Below are 24,755 nucleotides of genomic sequence, written 5' to 3' on the forward strand. Positions count from 1 at the left end.
TTAACTTTAAATCTAACTAATGTAAAGAATAATATGAAAATTCATTCAACGAGTTGAGAAGATTAATGTTAAGCTGTGAACTAGTTATAGCAGTTTAATACAACGAGAAAATATAAAATTGACACGATTATGAAATTAAAGCTTAGAATCTAGAAATACTCCCAGGTCTTCAGCAGAGGGTTACAGTGGACTAAAAGTTTTATACTCGTAGATCAAGACACCTTTTTTCCTAGGGGAGGTTACAACTTGACTTTTATCAATATTTAATTTCATATAATTCTCAGAACACCAACCTCTTATAAAATATATATTAGATTACAGAAAAATGCCATCTTCAGAAGCGTTTTTGTCTTCTGCAAAGAATACACACCTGGAATCCTTAATTATATTATATAATTCGTTTATATACACGCTGATAAGCAGAGACCCTAGAACGGATCTTTGTGTAAACCTGGAGAGTACTTGGAAACGCCATGAAATAATTCCAGAAATATGGTCTCAGGACTGTCTGTATTTTCAAGCTAACATTCTAATCATTGTTGAATAAATGTGAAAGTTTAGGTACAATTAATTAAGAGCTTAGTTTATATACTGTTAAGACACTTTATTCTCTGTTCCAATGTATGATACTAATCTACATACTAGTTACAGAAACACAAACATTCATATGGGTGGAATATAAAGAACTGGTGATTAATACATAGTATTACACTGGAATTTGTGGTGTATCTTGATATTCAAGATATTACTTTCACTAGCCAGATCAGCAGAAAGCATGAAAGGGATATGACGCTGCTAACTGCTGCACCTGAAACACAAAAATGAGTTAAATGAGAGAGCAATTTCAAATGAGGTACTGAACTCTGGCTCTATAAACCACACCAGATGAGTCTGGCTGTACAGAAATTCTAACAATGTGGTAATAAGAATGTTTTAGACATTGTTACCAGTTTCCTTACATTAAAATTACTAGATCAATTAGTATTATGTATGTCAACAAGACTATAATATTACGCTGTGTACACTTAACAGCAACATTCAGAAAAAGGACTTATACGCAATAAGCTGATACCCACAGTCTTCAATTTACTTGTAAGAAAAGAAAATATTGCTATTGCAGAGAGAGAAACGATATTCTGTATTTCCGGTAGTTCCTCATTTTAGATAAATTGGATACGTAGGGCTACAATGTATTCTACGCTGATAATAAACATACATCAAATCCACACACAACTCTTCAGTGTTATTTGATATTTGTTAAAGTTATGCAGTAATAAGACTTAACTGGTCGCTGTTATAACACATAAAAATAATATTAATATTTAATATTTATATTTTTATATGATACAAAACCTGATACTCTAAATATTTATGCGGCTCTAAGAGTGGGGCGCGAGTCCCAAATTAACGACAGGTCAGAGCTCCATCTGACCCCTCTCAGAATATGTATATATATATATATATATATATANTCAATACCTGATCTTAGTGGTAGCAATGAAACTTTTACTGATTACTTGAGAAAGCTCTTTTAGAGAAATTTCAATCTCACCTTACTGCAAAATGGATTTATACACTGCAGAAATCTAAATTATGTACGAGGAAATTTAAACACAAATGTACTACGTTCAACTTCTAAAGACTGAATTTTTTAAATAACATAAAAAGATTCAGATAGACTTGAAAGGATTCTGACGATGGTGTATACTGTACTTCTTTTGGCTTATTTTGGACTTCACCCATCGTCCGGTATATAAAAGACAAAAAACCACGACGTTTCGGAGACTGGATCTGTCTCCGTCCTCAGGTGGATAGGGAAGGTTAAACCTACTCAGTTGGGCCCCTTAGAAAGAGCTAGTCTCAATCACTGGACTAGCTCTTTCTAAGGGGCCCAACTGAGTAGGTTTAACCTTCCCTATCCACCTGAGGACGGAGACAGATCCAGTCTCCGAAACGTCGTGGTTTTTTGTCTTTTATATACCGGACGATGGGTGAAGTCCAAAATAAGCCAAAAGAAGTACAGTATACACCATCGTCAGAATCCTTTCAAGTCTATCTGAATCTTTTTATGTTATTTAAAAAATTCAGTCTTTAGAAGTTGAACGTAGTACATTTGTGTTTAAATTTCCTCGTACATAATTTAGATTTCTGCAGTGTATAAATCCATTTTGCAGTAAGGTGAGATTGAAATTTCTCTAAAAGAGCTTTCTCAAGTAATCAGTAAAAGTTTCATTGCTACCACTAAGATCAGGTATTGAGAACAGGTATAAACTGGAGTGTCCCAGGTGAATGGTCTAAACTTTACTCATTTTGTACATTAATTAATAAAATTTCTAAGGTATGTTTATTTTTCTTCCAAAGGACATGTGATAGAGGACAAAAGTACCAAAATATTCAGAATGAAGAGAACTGTGTTTATGATATATTGATTTAAAATTATGTTCACGAAAGAAAGAATTTTGCCTCTTTAAATATGGAAATAGAAATTTCATTTGCAGTGTATAGGATTTGAAACCCTCACAGCTTGCATTATGACGAGTTCTGTGTTTTGAAACATAACTCCATGTAGTCTGTTGGAAGGCAGCAGACTCTTCGGAGGAACATGCCGTCTCCATCTTCAGGGTTGAAGAGTAAACCAAGCAAGAACCCAACACGAAGGAGGCAGGAAGCAAAGTCTCTTCAGTCCTGAAAATGGAGGCTACATATTCCGCTGAAATATCGATATAATTTCAAAGGGCAATACTGCATTATATCCAAAAGGAAACTTGAAATATTCGCACACAATAATTTTGTTTCTAAGGCATTCATGTCGTACATTACAGAAAATCTAAAGAGAAAATCTGGTAGTAGCATTGTGTTCCGTAGTGGCGGTTATTATTCGTGTGTGCGTTTGGGGTGGGTAATGAATTCTAGACCGGACAATACAGGCACTTACTCTTTTATTGGTACCGCATAATGGACCACATCATCTTACTTTCAGCTTTGACGACAGCAATTTGCTAGATATTTGAGCTTAAAAATTCGTGGTATCGCCTGGAATTGTGAAACTTACTGCAAGTTTTATCCTTAGTCAGGCTGGCCCCTACAGCACACTGACACTGATGACGTATGCACACAGCCTGTCCCAATTTATATGAACACTGTTCGTCATACTCGCATCCGGTACCAAGTTCATGGACAACTGTAACAAAAACAGACAAGTTTATGTTTCAAAGTCAAGATATGTAATATGCATTATTCGTTTAGTTATGATACATTTAAGAATATGCTGTGTTTTGAGATGAGTCGCCATGTTGTCCGATAAAGTTTATACATATATCTAGAGCATGTTTGCTGCTTTATTAAGCTTATTCTCCAACCCTCAAGATGGAAGTGGTACTTTCACCTAAAACCTCAGTAAATTTGTGGCAGAATACATGGTGTCACATCCTATAGTACAGAATTTATTCTTCGTTGTTACCGATGTGAGAAACTCGGTTTTCAGGTATGACACGAGTACACCGATTATGACAGACAAAGCATGCGTTCTGCCGTAAAAATGATTATGGAGAGAACCAAGATGTGAAAATCCACTAAAGTTTCTGTATTTATTTATTCATTTCTTTATTTATTTACCTGCAGTTTTAACATGCCAATGACCGATTAAAAAGTAGACATTGTTATAAATAACACAAAACAAACTCCATGGCCTGTCGTCCGCAAACGAACTATATCGACCGAGAGACCGCCACTTGTCCGCGAAGTTAGTGCCAACTTTAGCGGATAGAGAGTGTCGCGTGGTCAGCGCAACGGATCTCCACGGCCGTTAATTTCGCGTTTCTACACCGGAGCCGCTATTTCCTTAAAATAGCTCCTCAGTTATCCTCACGAGGCTGAGTGGACACCGTTCCCGACCCACTACTTGTCAGAAAAACTTGTAGCGCGGGGAATCGAACCCGGGGCCTCTGGATATGTAGCCAGGAAACAAAATAGAAACGCACACAAATTAAAGACAAACGAAACAGTTTATATCATCTGAATGGTAATGATGACGATAATATCAATATTAATAATAATGTTACTTATTTTTTTATTTATTTATTTGCAAACTTTACAGCGCAAAGGTCAATTACCACCGTAACTGCCAAACCGTAATAAATATCTGGTCATAAGACCCAGTGGGGCTCGCCACCAAGACTTACTGATTGACTGACCGTCAGTCGCAGTGTGACTTTGACTTTGATAGTCTAAATATTGTAGCGTATTTGCCCCATGCAAAAAACAGGCGTTCCTAATTAATACACGCAAGCAACAATATAACAACGTGGTTATGCAACCCGTTTCTAGGTAACAGCTGGATAAACAGGATGCAACGCGCAACAATGGAAACTATGTGTCAATGGACGAATATTATAATTCGTTGCTACGCAGTAGTCAGCGCGCTAATGAATTAGCTGTGTAGCAATCACATGACTTGTGTTTTCTATGTGGTACGTGCGGAGACTATATAACGAGGACCTGTTGTAGCTGAGATTAGTTCAGCTGAGAGTACAAGAACGAGAATGGAGCATGTCCTTACTGAATTTTGAAGATTAGTTAGGCCAGAGGAATACAAAGTGATTGAAGGCGAAATAACAAGAAGACTTCGTAGTGATTTGAAGTGCTAATTTATGTGTTGAGATCCGTTGCCAGGATACGACTAGTGAAGACGAAGAATCCTAGTGCGTGTGCAGCGGTGAACTGAAAGCGTCTAGAATAGCGATGGCGTTATAATTGACGTAACTTGTAACAGCAGTGTTAATAAATGCGATCATGCGATCTAGAATCTATTATTCTCGTCACGCTTACCCCTACATGTGATAAGCCCCAAACATATGATATTTACCTAGGTCTATTTGCTGATGATACTTGTATATATAAGATAGACCGCAAAAAGAGTTATGTTCTCAGAAAGCTGCAGCGAGGTCTCAATGCTATTGAGGCGTAATTTGAGCCCTGGATCATAAAAATAAGATAAGAATAAGACCATCTACTTTTCCCATAGACTTAGGCACCCTGAGGCTCATCTTGCATTAAATGAGCGAAATACTCCTTGATCAATCATGTAATACGAGTATATCTCGGTGTAATCTCCGATAAGAGGATTACATGGAGACTGCAGATAAAATTGATTGAAGCTAAGGCCTTCAGAACATTTAATAAAATCTACTCCCTACTCATAAATGGACGTTTAAGCGCCAACATTAAACTAACCTTTCATAAGGAACTGATCATATCAGTAATAACATTCGCTTGTCCTGCCTGGGAATTACCAGCAGACGCCTACCTCTCAACATTACAACGCCTGCAAAACAAGGTTTTGTGCACCACTGGAGATTGTCCAACGTTCATGCAGGTTTGCAATTTGAATACGGCTTTCAACATTCCGTATGTATATGATTATACAAAAAACTGTGTTTTCAGTAAGCAGAAGTTATACAAAATCACGAGAATGAACATGTTCGCGGTATAGAACAAGGTGAAGCTAGACATAGACAATATATGAGGTTGAGCTTACGACCGTTCAAGTGATAAAGCTGCCGTTGTATCATAAGATACGTAAGATAGACACGATCTGCTTTGCAAAGCCTATACTGACAGAGAACTTGTATATAGTGCTCAAGAAAGAATTTTCAATAACACGCTATATGTGCGATACGTATTCTTGACGAAAGGCCAAACATATTCATAAGAGACAAGCCCATCTCTTCGCCAGACGAACTGATTGGCGGTAAACAGCCAGCCATAAAGTAATTTTGACTTTGACTACGAGTAAGTCAACAGAGAGTCTGCAGGCTGAGGGTCAGTTGTGAGTTGCAGTAGCGAAGGCCAGGAATATTTCGAACCAAGAGGAAGGAGAACGTCTGCCATTGGAAGCCTCTACCAAAGAACGGCTGGTGAAGATTGAGAACATTTTACGGGGCCCCTATCTGCTACCTGAGATGCAGACTGATCAACTATATCGTGACATTCTGAAAACTGTTCTGCCGTGGCTGCTTGAAGGCAAGACTCTAGCTATGAGGCAGAGGTTGTGGTTTCAGCACAACGGAGTTCCAGCGCACTATGAGGTCCGACAGTGGTTGGACACAACTTGTCCAGGATGGTGCATAGGACGACGAGCTCATAGTCTTCTCGGTCGCCGGATGTAACTTCGACGGGTTATTTGCTGTTCGGACACTCGAAGGAATGCGGTTATGCAGTACCTCCCAGGACTCAGGTGGCAAGATTTCAAGCAGCTTTGACAACGGTTGATGCTAACATTTTAAGGCGTGTTCTATAGAATCCAGTACCGTTTACCACTGCTTCTTTGAAAGCCGTTTCGAATACCTATTGTAACTACGGGGAGCCCATGGTTTGATAAGTTGATAGGTTGTACCATTTGACTGCGATGTTTTCATGAAAACTAAACGTCACAGGTCATATCTTGTGCAATATTTTCGGTTTCTTTTTCAATAAGGAATTACACTATGGACAGCTTGTGCACGGATTTCGTTTCATCGAGTATATACTCACATGTATTGAAATTTACAGGCTTATGTGCAAGTACAAGTTAGTTTGTCAATGCCGCTTACAATCTTCCTATTCATTCGTAACTCTGTTTTAGGTCTTAATCATTTGCGTTATATTTTACCTTTATAACTCACTGTAAGTCTGATTTATGCACGGTGGCTTAGTTGACCAAAATATCCAAGACACTGTCACGCCTCTTAGAACACTCTTTCACTCATTAACTATGCCTCTTTGGCCGCGCCGTAGCTCTAGCGGTTAGTTGCTGGCTTCCCACCGCCGCGGCCCGGGTTCGATCCTGGGTCTGGTCAAGTGGGATTTGTGGTGGACATAGTGGCGCTGGGGGGGGGGTGTTCTCCGAGTACTTCGTTTCCCCTGCCAATCTTCATTGCACAAAATTCTACAGCATCATAATCACCCGGAGCAGGTACAATATTCCAATCAGTGGTCGCCGTGCCGAATGGACCCAGCTGGACTCCTCCACCCACTAGCGAATTAAAAGAAATTAACTATGGTTCTTTTCTGTCTCCCTGTTGCTATATTTAATGGTGTGAGCAGCCATGTGATGAGGAAATGAAAGAAGAAATGATCACCTAAGGGGTTGGTCTAGCGGTAACGTCTGGAATTTTATTAAGGAGGTGCTTTGTTTGAATCTCGACCGAGGTGTGGGCTATTATAACAGAGGTTCTCCATGACTTTCCTCAGTACCTCCAGACAAATGTGGGAATAATACTCCCGTTAGGACATAACCGCATCCTTCCAATTACGCAACAGTTATTCTACCATCAAATGCAGTGTGGTTTCGATACTGACAGTAACGTAAAATAGCCCACTGGGAGAGGGAGAAGATGAGGGCGAAGGAAATATTTTCCCGGATAGGTCACACATCGCCAGGAAATGAGATTTTGGAAGATGTCTATAACTGACAGATTAAATTGTTTCGTATGCCAAAACACGTAATTTATAATAATGCGATATAAGTTTTAATAACACATAAAATAGTTTTCTTCTATATTTTAAGCAAGCGTGTAGATATTCTAGTCTTAATTACATTTTAGTACTGTTCATACTGTACAACGTGAGACAAATAAGAGATAAGTAACTGAAAACCCCACTGCTCTGTTACAATAGGTCAGAAATATTTGGATGCCACTAGTCTCTGCATATTTCTAGGAGCAGGTGAGGTTATGGGTTTCAGAATTATTGAAGGAACTTACCTGGAAAGCACCAGGTATTATTTCCAACAGGGATGAAACCATCTGTACATGCACAATTGGCCCTATCACGCATCAGTAAGTTGCACATTGAGTTCCCAAGATCCGCACAATCAGAGTCAGCTGTGCAGTCTCCTCCAATAACTGCAAAATAAAATGAGTTATCAGTTATATGTCTATTTCATATTGGTAAAATAATTATGTTAAATAAAGCATACAGCAATAATAATACCAACAATTCATGACAGAAAAAGAAAAGAGGCATAATTTAATGAAAAGATTGTACACAAATGAGCACAGTTGATTTGACAAAACATCTATTTATAAAGATTCGGGTTTGAAATTATGATGAGTAACTATTCAGTGAGGTGTATGAATGTATACCAGTGTGTGGGAACATTGCCTGACAATTCATTGCTCAAATCCGTTACAGTATTGAGGAATGAAAAACAAAGTATTGCTTTCTGGCTCAAGCCCTTAACAAGTTGGTAGCACATCTCTGCATATTGACATATACTGTCTTTAACTTACCACATCTGTCCTCCTCTCTCTTGAACCCACGTTTACAAGAACACTGTTTGTTGAAACACCACACTGTCTCTTGCTTCAGGTCATGTGCTGCTACACATTCAGTGTCATGATCACATACTTCGCCCAGGGCTATAATAAAGAAAATCGTTGAGTTTAAATAGTGCTGAGAAATGAGATTACTTTTTCCTACATTTTAGAAGAAAAGTGTCTTTTTAGATGAAACTGCAAAGTCAAGGAACCTTATATAGACCCCAAATTTTCATATCATCAACATTAATTTTCAATTTCAAATAGAAAAAAGTAATTAGGAAATTCCATGAGAACTGGTAGGGACTGAAACAGAATGAATCACTTCAGATACTAGTGCATGCTGGTGATGCTAGTTTGTCAGGAAAACATAGATGTTAAAAATAAAAACACATATATCCACCACTGTACCTTAATAAGGATGTTAATCTGGAACTTAACATTAAATATATTAAGTGTATACTTAGTCTCATGTGGAATTAATGGGCAGAAATGTAGCATAACTGGTAATAAATTTTGTGAAAATTTTACAATATTCAAGTGCTTTGGAGTGAAGTAACAAAAGAGGTCATTTAATTTTGAACATGCATGCACCTGTTTAGTACTGAATCTGTGTTGTATTCCTGTTCATTCTCTAAAAAGCTATAAATTAGAACAGGCTTAAATAAAACTAACAATTGTTTACTTTTTAAATGGGTGCAAAACTTTGTATGTTATTGAATAAAGGACACTGACAGCTATGAGCAGAAGACTGAGGAGAATATCTGGAAAAAATACAGGAGTATTCCTGAAATCTTCAAGATTTCTTGCCGTAGCCTATCATTGTCATTTGTTTGTGCTTAGAATCAGGATCAAATGAAGGGATATGACAGTCCTGCCCCTTCTCAACTCCACACACAATTACCTAAGTAGGAACAAGGACCCCTTGTCAGTAATTTAGTATATCCAAATGTCTGCCGTGCAAGGAGTTAAGAGTAAATTACAATAAAGGGCTACCATTCCGGACTCACAGTGTCTGTATAAACACAGAGCATCCATTTGATTTATATATAATAAGCAAATGCCAAGTAGTTTTCTTTTATCGCTAGTGGGGTGGGACTAAGTCCCTTGTTCTGTGGCCACTTCTGGCCTATTGTACCAGCCCCAGATGATAGGTGAGGGTGATTGTGGAGCAATTGGTGGAATGAAGATTGGCAGGAGAAACCGAAGTACTTGGAGAAAACCTGCCCCAACACCACTTTGTCCACAACAAATCCCACTTGTCCAGACCTGGGATCAAACTAGGGCCACTGGGGTGGGAAGCCAACGACTAACCGCTTGAGCTATGGTGCGGTCAAATACCAAGTAATTAGAATAGGGCCATTCTTCAGTCGGTTCCAATTCTATATTTGGTTCATTACTTTTCACTGATTATTAAATTGTTAAAGAAAATGTACTTAATACTACTGACACTACTACTACTACTACTACTACTACTTATAATATTGTGGCATGTAGGACCCATTGTTGGGCAGCGACTTCAAAATAAGTAAATAAACAATAGCAGTTACTGAGTAATGGCTTCACAAACAAGCATGTTTCCATGACAACACTTGAACTACAACAATTGGAAAACGTGTTTTCTTTGTGGACCATACTGAGATGTTATAAGCAGGACAGTTAGTGGATAGAGGTGAGTTTTGATTTGAGTTCAGTTCAGTTGTGTGAGCCAGTGAAGAGTTGATGAACTGAGGTGGTTTATTCCTTGCTGTTGGAAGCTAGTAACAGAGGTGGGGGACAGTTTTGGAACCCAGAGGAAGGAGAATGTCTGCTGTTAGATTCCACCACTGAGGAATGGCTACGTAAGACAGAAGGCTTTAGTTGAAGCATGTAACTCAGCGAGACTTGTACTTATTTCTACTTATGTTCTGTAAGTGTTCAGTAAATTTGATTTACCATTCCAAACCCTAACTATAGTAAGACTCCATTATGTAACAATATTATTAATAATAATACAATTGATAATACATAATTCAGTTCTCTTTTGATTGCTTTACAGCAAGGATAAGATTATAATTTGCCCTATGGGATGAGCCAGAACTAAATTATCTAGTCAGAGAAAAATATTTATAAGGAAAGATTGTGTCAGAACAAAAGGGGTTGGAAATAGTGTGTCTACAGACCCATATAAAATGGAAATGGTACTAAAAGAAGAGAGAAAATATTAGATAGGTGGAATGTGTATCGTCATACAGAAATAAGTTGTAAGAGTATGAACTAATTGAAGTAGGAGGGTCTGATTGCTAGTTATGTGGACAAGGTGATGAACGTTCAGATTCTTCAAAGTTAAATATTTGTACATTATTGTCAAATATGCCAGTGGTAATATCTTTTGTGTGTTTGGAATCATACTTTTCGTTTTCATCTATGTGGTACTTCGTGTTATTAACTGAGGTTGGGTTTCAAATTTGGACAAGCTTTTGTTAGATAATTGTTTGATTTTGTCATGTGTTGAGGGGAATACACTAAAACCATTATTTTATTTTCAATGAAGAATAATGTATTATTACATTACAACATTGTAATCTCTGTTGCTGATATATACCCTATACTTACTAATATTTCCAACACAGCGCTCTCCATTGTAACTGAACCTGGTCTTGCACTGGCATGTACCTCTCTGACACACTGTTTCATTTGAGTAATTACACTGCACAGACTCCTCACATTTCCCACCATGCTTGACAGCTATGTAAATAAAAAATATTTCATCACAATATAAAGAATTATCATTTCACATGTCAGACTTACATTCATTCATTCATTCATTCATTCCCCCTTGTTTTATCTGCACAAAGTGATTGTCTGTAATAAACTTTGATAGTCATGAACATATGTGAACATTTTTTATCCTGTCTGAAATTATCTTTCTTTGAAAGTTTATTTGTATTAATGGGAAAAATTTACATGTGTGTTGAATGTTTTTAAACAACCAAATGTTGCAGTTATGTGGGTAGCACTTTGGCTTCATACATAGGATCTCCCAGGTTCAAATCTTAGCACCTTGAGTGATTATCCTGATCAGGTTTTATCGATTTCATCAGTCCCTTCAGACAAATTCTGGCACCTCCAATTAGGCCATGACCACTTCCTCCCAAATATTTTATAATTTATTATTCATTACAGTTCCTACAATATTGTGCTATATAGCATGGAGTCTCAGACAGGATATATAAGACATACGAGGGGGGACCCAAAAATAACCGGAAACGACCTGTTGCGCACGCATGCTTTGTAGTTACGAGTTGTGCTGCTAGGTGGTGTTAGCTGGGGGTCTCCCGCGACTGTTAGTGAGCTGGCGTCAGTCTTAGTTAAGTGGTTTGCCTGTGGTGCTCTGTTGTGTGCGTTCCTGTTTCAACCCTTTGGCGATTAGTGAGATGGTCGACCAGAAGGAACAAAGAGTGTGCGTGAAATTGATGAAGATCGTCGAAAGACCGTTGACCAACTTTCTGAGGAAACGAACATCTCATGGAGCACGGTCCAGAGAATTTTAACCGAAGGTTTGCACATGAGACGGGTGTCTGCAAAATTTGTTCCTCGCTTGCTCGGAGATGACCAAAGAGAAAACCGCGTGAATGTTTGCTGCGACTTGAAGAGTGAAGTGCAGTTTTCCCTAACAGAAAGCAAAATTTCACGCACACTCTTTGTTCCTTCTGGTCGGCCATCTCACTAATCGCCAAAGGGTTGAAACAGGAACGCACACAACAGAGCACCACAGACAAACCACTTAACTCAGACTGACACCAGCTCACTAAGAGTCACGGGAGACCCCCAGCTAACACCACCTAGCAGCACAACTCGTAACTACAAAGCATGCGTGTGCAACAGGTCATTTCCGGTTATTTTTGGGTCCCCCTTCGTACATTTGTGATAGAACATTTCCTTCATTAGTCTGATATTCATATATATTAAACACACTAAAACTGAAAAATATTAAAGTATTTGGAATTATGAATGTGCAGTTTTATGGCTGTTAACCCTCAAACTAACACAATTTTATAATAATTATAGTAGAAGTGACCTGAATAAGATTCAAACTAGATATGGGGTTTCATTTCTGACCAAGCACTTGGCTGGTTAGAGAATAAGGTGGTTAGAAATGCAACATTAAAATCGAAATATTCTAGCAGATGAAGGTTCACTTAATTGAAGCATCAACACAAATTTTCTTTGATGAACATTTAAATCCAGTTTTCTCTGAAGATATTCAATATATGTGGTTATATTTATGCAGTCATTAAAGAAGAAAGATGAATTTCCTGTAAACCAATTTATGATGAGTAATGGGTCCAGTTCTGTGTCTTTGAAGGTAATCACGAAACAAATTTCGGCTTCCTTGAAACACATGTTAGTATGCTAACTTACTAGGATTACATCCAGAAGAATCGGCTTTAGGCACGTAACCCTCAAGGCAACTACAAAGACCGCTTTTGCAAAGTGTTTCATATTGTGGGAAGCAGTCTACAGTTCGGTTGCAGCGTTCTCCAATACCTGCAAAAACAGAACAAATTATGACAGAGAAATCAACTTACATAGTGCCCTTACCTCAATTGCATATAAGTTGTTGACAAAAATTATTCATCTGCTTTCATGTAATGGACTGAACATGCAGAATTATTGCATTTATATGATGTGACTAGTGCAAGTATCAATGACTATTATCAAAATTTTTCACAGTTATTACTTACTTACTCATGGAACTGAGCCCTTCTTGAGGAGAAACCAAATCTGCAGTTACTCAAGATTATCCCAGCATTTTAAGGAACTTGAAGATTCATTACCATGTTCACAAGAGCCCTCCACTGTTCCCTATCCTGAACCAAATCAATCCAATCCATGCCATCCCATCTTATCCCTCTAGGATCCATTTTAATATTGTCCACCCACCTACACCTTGGTCTTCCCAGTGGTCTCCTTCTTTCTGGTTTTCCCATCAATATCTTATATGCGTTCCTCATCGTCCCCATTCGTGCTACATGCCCTGCCCACCTCATACTCCTTCACTTGATCATTATAATTATATTTGGAGAACAGTACAAGTTATGAAGCTCCTCCAACCTCCTGTCACTTCATCCCTCTTTGTTCCAAATATTCTCAACACCCTGTTCTCAAATACCCTCAGTCTATGTTCCTTCCTTAATGTCAGAGACCAAGTTTGACATCCATATAGAACCACAGGCAAAATTATAATTTTGTATATCCTCATTTTTATGTTTTTGGATAGCAGACAAGATGACAAAGGCTCTGGATTGAATGGTAGCAAACATTACCCGAATTCAACCTCCTCTTAATTTCCTTCTGAATTAGGTTTCGATCTGTTATCATTGTTCCCGAATATCTGAACTGTGCCACATTTTCAAAACATCTGTGTCCTTTATATCACGATTTTGCCCTTCATTTTGGTGAGGAGACAGCAACATATACTTAGTTTTCTCTGTGTTTACTTCTAGACCAACCTCCTTACTTGCATCAATTAAATTTTGTGTGGTTTTCTTCATGGTATTTATGTTATCACCCAGTAGATTCACATCATCGGCATAGACCAACAGCTGATGTGTCCCGTTTAATTTCAGTCCCACTTGGCTTTACTGGACCTTCCTAATGGCATATTCTAAACAAATTTGGAAAGTAGTGGCGATAAAGCATCTCCTTGTCTTAGACCAGGCATGTCAAACTCAACTTGTACAGAGGGCCACCTCAGCCCTATAAATAATAGTCCAGGGCCGCACTTCAAAATAGAAATATACATTAGATTTTGATACTTGTAGTTGATAATTTAATGTTTAATTATAACCTTTATACGTTCATCACAGTGTAACATCAGCACCTGTCGCCGTGTGAAAATAAACTGAATGACAATGTACAAGAGACTACTAGACTAGAAGGAAGGTGTATTTCGGTCATAAAAGTAAAAAGTTTGCTAGCAGCCCATTAGACAATGGCTGGGGGTTGCAAGCTAGTTTTGAAGGTAGAAATCCCTTACACTTGTCTGTCAGTTGCCACCTACTTGCGTTCTTATTACGCCTCCAAAAGGGATTCTTGGAAATACTTGGGGTGGTGAGGCTAAACCTCATATCTTACAAATGTTTACCTATATGAACTTTACTATAAGTTTCGTTTAAACATATTGTCACGTGTTGGGTATATAACGCGACAAATAACTTCACGCCTTATTGGATATAGCGAATTTTATTGCACACTCGCTCATACAACCACAAAGTTTACAATCTCACAACTACTGCTATCTGCAGTATTACAAATACTAGACTGCTTACTCTTCCTTGGCCAACTTGTAACTAACTCTTGAATAGTCTTCGCTGCTCCTTATTTAGCCCCGTTACGGACAACACAGAAAAGAGCTACGTAATAGGCACCACTGTTGTCTGACGCCGTGTTTGCCGACAGCCCAGCAACGCTATCAGGAGTTGTTTACTGCCGAGTAGCAACGGCGGCATTCCGTGTTACGTCACCGCTGGCGGGGTAGGCGAAGGAGTGTTGACTTGCCTGTTACCTTAGTAACGACAGCGATCCGATGGTGTTACGTCACCGCTGGCAGGGGGAGGGGTGGCCTGCCTAGCGCAACACGTCACAATACTTTAATCAGCTTAACTAGTTTCATGGGCATCCCAAACTCTATCAGAATATTGTACAACACTTCCCTCCTAACGGAATCATAGGCTTTCTTGAAGTCTAACAATAGCTGATGTACTGTCTCATTGTACTCCCATTTTCTCTCCAATATGTGATGAATGCAAAAGAACTGATCTGTAGTTGATCTGTTACGTCGAAGCCCACATTGATGATCCTCAATAATTTCATCCATGTATGGACTTAACCTTGAGAGAAGAACATTGGATAACATTTTGTATGAAGTTGATAGCAGTGATATCCCCCGATAATTACTACAGTCAGTTTTATCATCCTTATTGTGAACTGGTACGATAATAGGCTCCTTCTACTGATCAGGTAATTTCTTCTTTAGCCAAATAGAAGTAATTAGATTATGGATCTTAGAACGTAATATTTCGCCTCTTGCTTAAGTTTCGCCAGAATTTGACTGCTACCTGGCGATTTATACCGTTTCAATTTTGCAATAGCACTTTCAGCTTCAAAAGGGCTAGGATCAGGTACTAATGGCTCAGCTGTATGGATTTCTGTCTGCCTAACATCACTGACCCTATGTACATTCAATAACTGAGAGAAGTAGTTCCTTCACCTATTCAAAATGTTGTGGGAATCTGAAAGCAGATCACCATTCTCTTCCTTCACTAAGTTACTGCTGGACTGGTAACCCCTCTTAAAGTCATTTATTCCTCTATACAGATCTCTAATGTTCTTGTTCTTGTTCTTTCTGTTCATTGTAAGCTGATCAATTTTGTCTTTCAGATGTTGCCTCTTTTTTTTTTTTTTCCTGAAATGCCTGCTGGTTTCATGTCTTATATATTTCAGATTATCCCTATTTATTTCACTTGAATCCTGTATCCATTGCAGTTTGGCTTGTTTTCTTTGGTCTAGTAATTCTGAGCATCCTTCATCAAACCATGGCTTATGCTTCTTCAGTTCATAATAACCAAGGTTCTCTTTGGCAGAAATTTTGATATTCTCTCTAATAGTTTCCAAACCTTTTTATTAACATCCACCTCAGTGACAAAGTTTTCCAAAGCTGTGAACCTATTTGAGATTTCAACACAATACTCCTCTTTACCCTCTACCTCATTTAATTTCTTGAGATTGAACCTCTCCATATGAATTCTGTATGTTGTTTGTTTGCTCACTGCCAGTCTTTCCCTAACTTTGCCACCACCAGGTAGTGGTCAGTATCACAATCTGCTGCCCTGAATGATCGGACATGAAGTATTCTTGAATGCTGTCTCCTATCTATCAAAATATGGTCGATTTGATTGTGTGTCTGCCCATCAAGGGATGTCCAAGTAAATTTATGGATGTTAAGATTATGATAAGTGTTATACTTGGCGATTTTTCTACAGAGAGGGATGGATATACCTGTTAGTTGTTACATGCATTTACAGTTCTAGTGTAAGATGTGTTAAGTCGAATATCTGTTCTTAAATTTTATTCTTTATTTCAGAAAGAAAAATAACAGATATTCTGTATTTTCGCTGAAATCCAATTCAGTAGGATGTGCTATGTGCATTTACTCGGCCATGAAGTTTCCGCTTGTTACCTTGATATAATGTGCTCTTCTATGAAGTACTTAGAGTTATGATTCAAGTGCACATCAGTTCCAGAACACTCGCTGAATTCTACACAAAAGTATGTTTTCATAAATTTGATTTTTGCCGTAGGCGTGACGAAAACAGTTATAAATAGAATAAATAAATAAAAATTAATATAACCTCGTAACTATTACATAGTAGCAGGAAACTCAGTGTCTCTTAACCGAGTAGAATTCGACCAATTTTCCTACCGATGTACTCCAAATGTTACCCATTAAAATCTTACAAAGCATGTCAGTACGATGTGCAACCTTAGGAGATAAATTAACATTCAACACTGAAGATTAAGGGCAGCGCTACACAACTGATGACACGCTGGCCGCATGCGGCCCAGTATTTGCTTCTGTGCACCCTCTGAATGTGTCCTTCCATTCCCCCCCCCCCAAAAACTATGGTATTTCTCTCCCCTCCTTTAAAAGAGTGGGTTTGCGAATCTTGTCGAATAAGGTGCTTTATGAAAAGTAGACCTACCTCTTAACAGTGCGTGAAATTATTCACTTCATTGCACAAAGCACCTATTAAATAACTTAGGAAAGTTTTTTTTTTTTATAATTCGTTGGGGGTGGAGTCCAACTGGGTCCACTCGGCACGGCGGCCACTGATTGGCCTATTATAGCCTTCCCCGGGTGATTATGATGATGGAGAATTTGGTGGAATGAAGACTTGCAGGGGAAACCGAAGTACTCGGAGAAAACCCGCCCCAGCGCCACTTTGTCCACCACAAATCCCACTTGACCAGACCCGGGATCGAACCCGGGTCGCCACAGTGGAAAGCCAGCGGCTAACCGCTTGAGCTACGGTGCGGCCTAAGCTTTGGCTTAGTGTGACCATAACTACGAAGTTATGAAATCACCATATCTTTGTTCACTGACAGATGAGTCTGTTTGTAGCTTATATAACGGCACTACTAGCTACTCTTGAATGATAAGATGCTATTGATTAATGGATGAACTGAAAAAACTATTGAAGAAGCCACTCGTGGTCCGGCTTGAGAGTAGTATACAGGCATTCTACTGGAGTGACTATGGTAGACCTCAGCGGCCTCCGTAATCTAGGGGTAACGTTCCCACCTCATGACTCAAGGTACGCGTGTTCAAACCCGGCGGAGGAATTTCTAAGGGCGGAACAATTCAGGGAACAAGTCCTACGGGAGGGACTTTAAGCCGTGGGTCCCGTGTCGTAGATTTACGGCACGTAAGAGATCCTAATGTCTCTAGGAGACCTCTGAGCAAAATTAGGCAAAAGTTTCCAGCCCAAGTAGTTTCCAATGCCTCCTGTAGATGGGGAAGTATCGGGTACCACTGCCAGCCTCGCTGGCTGAACGGGGCTGATAGCGAGCACCAGTATAGGAAGGGTATGGCGACTGGTAGCATATCAAAAGCGGACGTACAATAGACTATTAGTCGCGGTGCATGGGGAAACCCACCCCCTCCAATAATAATAATAATAATAATAATAATAATAATAATAATAATAATAATAATGGTAGACCTCAGTCAGAATAGACGATGCCTTGGCCGAGATTCAAAGAGAGATACCTCCAGAATACAAGGGTCACTCCAATCGGACCAACAAGGGTAGGGCGCTCCATTATTGACACAGCATGGTTATCTTCTCGCTCTTCATGTGTACGAAGTGTCGTCAACCAGGTAAATAACGCCGGAAGAGAACTGAGATAACGGACTTACAGTGCTTCACAGACTGTTGGACGATCTTATCACGGCAACCTTCGAATTTGTGTAAACAGCCTACTTTCATGCACAAAATTCACATGGACGTGTGCAAAAAGCAAACTTTCAAGTCAGTTAAAATGTGTTTTATGTTAACATCACAGTTTACCTGTATACACCATAGAGTATCGTTTATGATTTTAAAAGATATTGTTTCTCCTTTCCGCTAAATTGATTTGAAGCAGGATATTTTCCGTCTTATTGTTACTATCGCTCATAAATCTACTTTTCCCAGCACCTCCATCTTCCTTCTGCTTTTTGTCCCGTACATTTACAGACGTAATGCGATGCCATCAGACTATCACACACTCAGTCTATATGGTATTTCTATCTCTTCCTTTATAAACAAACTCCGTGGTTTTAGTCCTCAAGCTAACTATACCGACCGAGCGATCGCCGCTTGTCAGCGTAGTGCCAACTTTAGTGAATATAGGGTGTCGAGTGTTCAGCGTAACGAATCTCCACGGCCGTTAATTTCGGATTTCTAGACCGGAGCCGCTATTTCCTTGAAATAGCTCCTCAATTATCATCACGAGGCTGAGTGGACTCCGTCCAAGACACACTACTTCTCAGAAAAAATCTGGTAGGGACGGGAATCAAACCCGGACCTCTGTCTCTGTAGTGAAACGTACCAAAGCCCAAGGACCGAAATGTGGTTTGGGATAGGAAACTATATTAACAGTACAGACACCAAATGAATATAATAATATAATTATATAATTGATTAGAAAAATACAAACTGCCCCAGATAAGGACGGCACAACGTACAAGCGTCCACCAACTCCGCCGTTAATTTAGTAAACCAAAATTCCAAAAAATAATTTGGGGTCGAGACCAGACTCTTCCACGGCGTGCAGCAGAATGGCCCTCCAGTGTTCAGACGAGCCTCTCAGTCCCTGGTGAAAGGATGAAGGGCGCAAGCGTAGGGCATGTGGAGAGGGGGAAAAGGAAAGAAGGGGGTCTGGTTGAGGGACCTGGCGGTGGTTGCTGCCGTTACAGTAGACAGGAACTCTGACTACTATACCATAGAGACAGTCTATCTCTTACTTTATAATCATTTTAATTGTTGGCGACAGTAAGTTCCTCACATATTTCAATACCTTCCTCATTCGTTCAACAGTCTGTGACTTTACCTGTTACTTGCATAGGTGAGTCTCTCGATCTAAGGAAAGAACATACTCGTATATTTAGGTGTTTGGAAACGCGGTGTTAAGAAGGATATTTGAATGTAAGGTGGAAAAATGTGAGGATTTGGAAAGTTACATCATGAGGACCTTCATACGTTGTAATGTTTACCAAATATTTTAACAGTGACTGAAGGATGGAAGATGAGATAGACGGGACATGTATCACACACGGGAGGGATGAAAAATGCAACAAAAAAAAGAAAAAAGAAAAAGAAATCGAAATGCTTGAAGAGAGAAAGCTACCTGGGATACTTACACTTAGATGGGAGGGTACTTTTAAGCCGCATCTTAAGGAAATAGACTGGAAGGGTGTGGACTGGATTGATCTGATTCAGGATTCGGTCCAGTATCTAGCTCTTGTGAACACAGTAACGAAATTCAGCTTCTATAAATCGAACAGAATTTCTTCTCTACGTAGGAAATTATTGGTTTCCCATGAAGAACTATACTCCATGTAGCTATTTCTTCGTTTTATTTTGAAACAGTGTGGCAGAAATGAACACAGGATATCATAATGTAGAATAACACACGGAAACGAACGCTAAGATTTCATAGCGTGGAAAAATATACAAAAATATACACCATGATTTCGAACGTAGAGAAATGTGCAATATATTTTCACGTGTAGGGTAGTACACGCGACGAAAAAAAACGGGTTCTAGTTAGGATGATTGGATTTATTAGCACTTTGGTTACAAGCTTTCTTAATCACATTTAAATACAGAGATATCGCTGATTTACACACACACTGTGATGCCGCGCCATAGCTCAAGCGGTTAGTAGTTGGCTTCCCACCGCGGCGGCCCGGGTTCGATCCCGGGGTCTGGTAAAGTGGGATTTGTGGTGCACAAAGTGGCACTGGGGAGGAGTTTCTCCGAGTACTTCGGTTTCCCCTGCCAATCTTAATTCCACCAAATTCTCCATCATCATAATCACCCGGGGCAGGCTACAATAGACAAATCAATGGCCGCCGTGCCGAGTGTACCCAGATGGACTCCACCAGCCATTAAGTGAAAAAAAAATTACACACACACTGGTCCTCTCTTGGAACCACAACTAAACCTAGGAACTATTACAGTCCCACTGAACCACAAACTCCAAATATTATACATGAATAAAATGTTCTAATCACGATTTAAGTTTTCACAGGTCTTCTACTGACTTCCCGTGGCTGTCTCCTACCGAGAGCTCAAAATTCAAAATTGAACCAAAGCAAAAGTCAAAGTCGCATTGCGACTGAGGTCAGTCAGTCAGTCATTAAGTCTTGGTGTCGAGCCCCATCTGGGGCTCATGACCAGATGTTAATTATTACCGTTTGACACTTACGGTTTGCTTTTGTGAGGCGCTCTCTCTGACGAGAGGACGGGTCTGTCTTTTGTACATGCTGCTGGCTCTTGCCAGCGCGGTCTTTCTCGAGTCCGAGTCCCTTGGGACTGGCGACCACATTTCACTGTCTCAGATTTGAGACTTCCCTTTTCGTCGCCTCCTATATAATAAGTTAACATTCATTTACTGCGCATATAAATTCACTTCGAGTTGATGTGGCTGCTCAGGAATGGAGGGTCATATTTGCATTGTATTTCGCTAAGAGTTTGCGGTAATAGTAAGCAAACGGCAAAAGAAAATATAAGAACACGATTTTGTTCAGAAGTGTGCATTAAAAGAAAGATCACAAGATATATGTTTCTTCTCGCTATAAAAATAAACTACTGGTGGTCGATACAAGCGTTAACACAACTACGCTCGACTTGCGCACGTGGGATAGCGAATTCATAACGCGTTCAGTGGCTTCGAACAGGTGACCTCGTTTAACGAGATCTCACCTAACTTTGAATGAAAGTACTTTTAGTATTTTTAAGTATTTCGTGAAGTGCGCAACTACATAATTTCAATAGAATATCCACTACTCCTTACGTTGTATTTTGCTTTATCCAAGACTTTACGGAGCACAGAAAATTAATTTCGGTATTTCACAGTTCCATTCAAAGTCATGCGAGATTCTTCGATACGGTCCCTTTGCTGAGATAGTTCTCGGAAGCTGATGAATCCGAATAGAACATTGTGCTCTATCTTCCAGTCGAGGCAGCTGCTTTATTTAAAAAAAGGAAATTTATGTTAATATAAAAATGAATTTCCTGCTCTGCTTAATCAAGTGTCTGCCAGCCTTGTTCCACCTGCAGAAGAGTTTATTCCAGTTTTGAAAATGGCAGCATAACGTGTGTTGGGTGGGGGGGGGGGTCTGTGGGGTATGCAACACACTCCGCATAAGACCAGGGGGTCCGAGGATCCTCCCTCGGAAAAGTTTTGAATACCAGAGTGTTCATTAAGCTTCTGAGTATAAAAACTATTATATTGGGTTGAGCTTGTGTGTTATGGCAGTAAAGAGACCAATAAAAAATGATAATAAAAAATAAAACTAAATTACGCAGCACAGGCTTTGAGAAACACTGGCCCAAGCACTTCATATACCATAAATATGTAGTGGGGACGTGGAGTGTAAATCTTCTCTCTCCATCCTCTTTACTCTCGGTGAAAGATTTTCCATGAGGGTCCCACAGCTGTTCTGTACGTGATGTACTGAAAAGAAACGAACTCCGTGGCCTGTAGTCCGCAAGCGAACTATACCGATCGCCTCTGTGGTCTAGTGGTCAGAGTTCTTGGCTACAGATCCAGAGGTCCTGGGCTCGATTCTCGACGCTACCAGATTTTCTGAGAAGTAGAGGGTCTCTCCTGGGGTACACTCATCCTTGTGAGGATAATTGAGGAGCTATTTCAAGGAAATAACGGCTCCGGTCTAGAAAACCGAGATTAACGGCCGTGGGGATCCGTTGCGCTGACCACTGAACACTCTGTCTGCAAAAGTTGGCATTAACTTCGCCGACAAGCGGCGGTCGCTCGGTCGGTATAGATGGAATTAAAACCGTTCGGAAATCGAAACTAGTTGACAGTCTCTTCACTAGCTTTTTTTTTTATTGCTAGTGTGGTAAGACTAAGTCCCTTGTACTGCGCCCACTTCTGGCCTATTGTACCAGCCCCATATGATAAGTGAGGGTGATTGTGGGGCAATTAGTGGAATAAAGATTGGCAGGGGAAACCGAAATACTCGGAGAAAACCTGCCCCAGCGCTACTTTGCCCGCCACAAATCCCACTTGACCAGACTCGGGAAGCCAGCGACTAACCGCTTGAGCTATAGCGCGGTCCATCTTCACTAGCTTACTTATGATCATATCATGTCTAAGTGTGTATGAACTCCATAATTGTACAAGACAAATAATGCAGACCGTAAGTACGTAATTTTGTTCTGTACTGCTGCGTGATCGTTCTTATGGAAATGTGTATCTAAAAAAAATCGCTGTATGTGTTTGAATGTAGAGAAATATTAAGCAGATAGTAATGGAACAGCTCAGCGAATGTTTGTAAGTGTGTCCACCAATATCACGGTACATTTCTTCACTTGTTTGCAGAATATCACTCTACAGTTCGGCCTAATTTTGGGCTATGAACACTCCTCGTTCTCTCCTTGACTGAAACCACAAAGGCCTATCTCAAATTAAAGCATAATCACTTCCTTCTAAACCCTTGCCAGTTCAGTAGTTAATCATACCGTCATTCGACACTGTGCATTCTGAGCTAATAAATAAATTCGCACGGTGTGAAATCATTTAAAAATTCGGAGGCTGGGGAAACTTCAGAGCATCGAAGCCATCGAAGCTAACTGGGCAGGACGCCAAAACACACTAAAGTAAAAACACTCGCTTAGACCGGTGTTTCTCAACCAGCGGACCGAGAACCACTCAGCTATCATGACATCCCCTTAGCAATAAAGGGCACGTAATTGCTCTTCTTTCTGAGAATAGGAGAAAAATTAGAGGTAAAGTTACCATAAACAACTGTTTTATATCCAGCAATGTGAAGTAAATTTTTCTAAACGATATCCATACCACGAAGTGTTATATTTTATGGAATATAACGCCGTGTAGTCCGTTGAAAGTTAATCGACGTTGCGGAGGAACATGTCTCCTCCAACTTCGCGCCACCTGTTTCCACGCTGATTTCTTGCTTGGCTTATTCTTGAACCTCGAAAACGGAGACGTGTTCCCCCGAAATGTCGGTTGACTTCCACCAGACTACACAGAGTTATATCCCAGGAGATATAGCTTGTAATAACCACCGCTGTGAGAACAAGTCCCAAAATATTCATAACGTTTTAATGCAAATTATTTTATTTATTACGCTTCATACAGTACTATATGGACTGTATAATTCTACGGGCCATCTGATGGACCGTCACTGATCAAAATTTAAGGAACCCCCGGCTTAGATGTCTCTAAAATATTAGTCTAATTTTTGGAACGTGCCCAATATAACTTACCAACTGCTGAAATATTTCTGTAGCAGGCAATAATAACCAACACACACAACACTCTTCTGACAGACATCATTTCCTCTTCTTCTTTAACTAAAACCAGTCTTCTGATCAAAAGGCAAATTCTGCTCAGCAATAAATACGTGGTCCTATGCGGGACTGTCCGCGTGAATCGAGAGGATTCAGAGAATCACGTTACTGCTTATCCTTACAATAAAACGTACAGTTTACTTTCTATGGGACAACAGCTCGATAAGATAAGCATTCCCTTCACGTATTAGTTATGTGACGAATATTTTCGGAGGGTGAAGTGTCTTATTCTAATACTAAAACTTGTTTAAAAAGATTGTGCTTCGCCGTAGCACACCGAATAGAGTCCTATTTCGTTTAACTGATTTCTCTTTATATCCTGTTTGTCGCAATAACATATTTAAATCTCATCCCATTGGTCTGTGTGTCGCTGCAACATAATGCCAGTTCTGTAAATCCCTGAGTCTGTGTGTGTGCTGATAACATCCTATCACAGAGCTGTTGGAAAACGGTCCGAAGGAGTGGCTCTTCCAAGCGTCACTGCTGGCTTCGATGCGTAAGCACATTGCAAAAAGGAATGGTGAAATCACTGGCTGACTAAAGTGAAAAGGAGAACATTTTTGGCACTTCAAAATATCGGATTCGTTCGATGTAATGAGCATCAGCCTGAAGAATGCAAAATGACAGGAAGAATCCGCATCTATATTCCCCCCCCCCTCCCTTGGCACTACAGCCCCAGTGGGCCTAGGCCTACCTCCATGAACTTCTCCGTTCACTTCGGTTTTTCTGGATCTTACACATTCGGTAGGACTCCTTGGACGGGTGATCAGCTCGTCGCAAGGCCTCTACCTGTAGATAAACACAGAAA

At 39.8% G+C, this 24,755-nt stretch overlaps 1 protein-coding gene and 1 long non-coding RNA gene across 2 annotated transcripts in view; one reads left to right on the top strand and one right to left on the bottom strand.

Annotated features, from left to right (window-relative positions):
• Positions 1–24,755, top strand: part of LOC111865291 — a 90,710-nt gene that overhangs the window by 60,165 nt on the left and 5,790 nt on the right. The gene's annotated exons all lie outside the window — the stretch shown is intronic.
• On the bottom strand, positions 588–24,432 carry LOC111865289 (fibulin-1-like). The gene is made up of 7 exons (XM_023853187.2): positions 23,864–24,432; positions 12,702–12,827; positions 10,893–11,024; positions 8,271–8,399; positions 7,743–7,883; positions 3,053–3,181; positions 588–808 (listed from the first exon to the last, which is right to left on the bottom strand). Exons 1-7 carry the CDS (start codon positions 23,931–23,933, stop codon positions 738–740), a joined length of 798 nt encoding a protein of 265 aa, XP_023708955.1. The 5' UTR covers positions 23,934–24,432; the 3' UTR covers positions 588–737.

Source organism: Cryptotermes secundus, unplaced genomic scaffold (genome assembly GCF_002891405.2).
Source record: "Cryptotermes secundus unplaced genomic scaffold, Csec_1.0 scaffold2295, whole genome shotgun sequence".
Taxonomy (NCBI): Eukaryota; Metazoa; Arthropoda; class Insecta; order Blattodea; family Kalotermitidae; genus Cryptotermes; species Cryptotermes secundus.

Coding starts and splice junctions, on each gene's coding strand:
- LOC111865289 (XM_023853187.2), bottom strand. CDS start 23,933: ATGATGTCTGTCAGAAGAGTGTTGTGTGTGTTGGTTATTATTGCCTGC. Junction 11,025..12,701: donor TTCTTCTGGATGTAATCCTA/GTAAGTTAGCAT, acceptor TTATTTACATAG/CTGTCAAGCATGGTGGGAAA. Junction 3,182..7,742: donor TAATACCTGGTGCTTTCCAG/GTAAGTTCCTTC, acceptor TTTTTGTTACAG/TTGTCCATGAACTTGGTACC.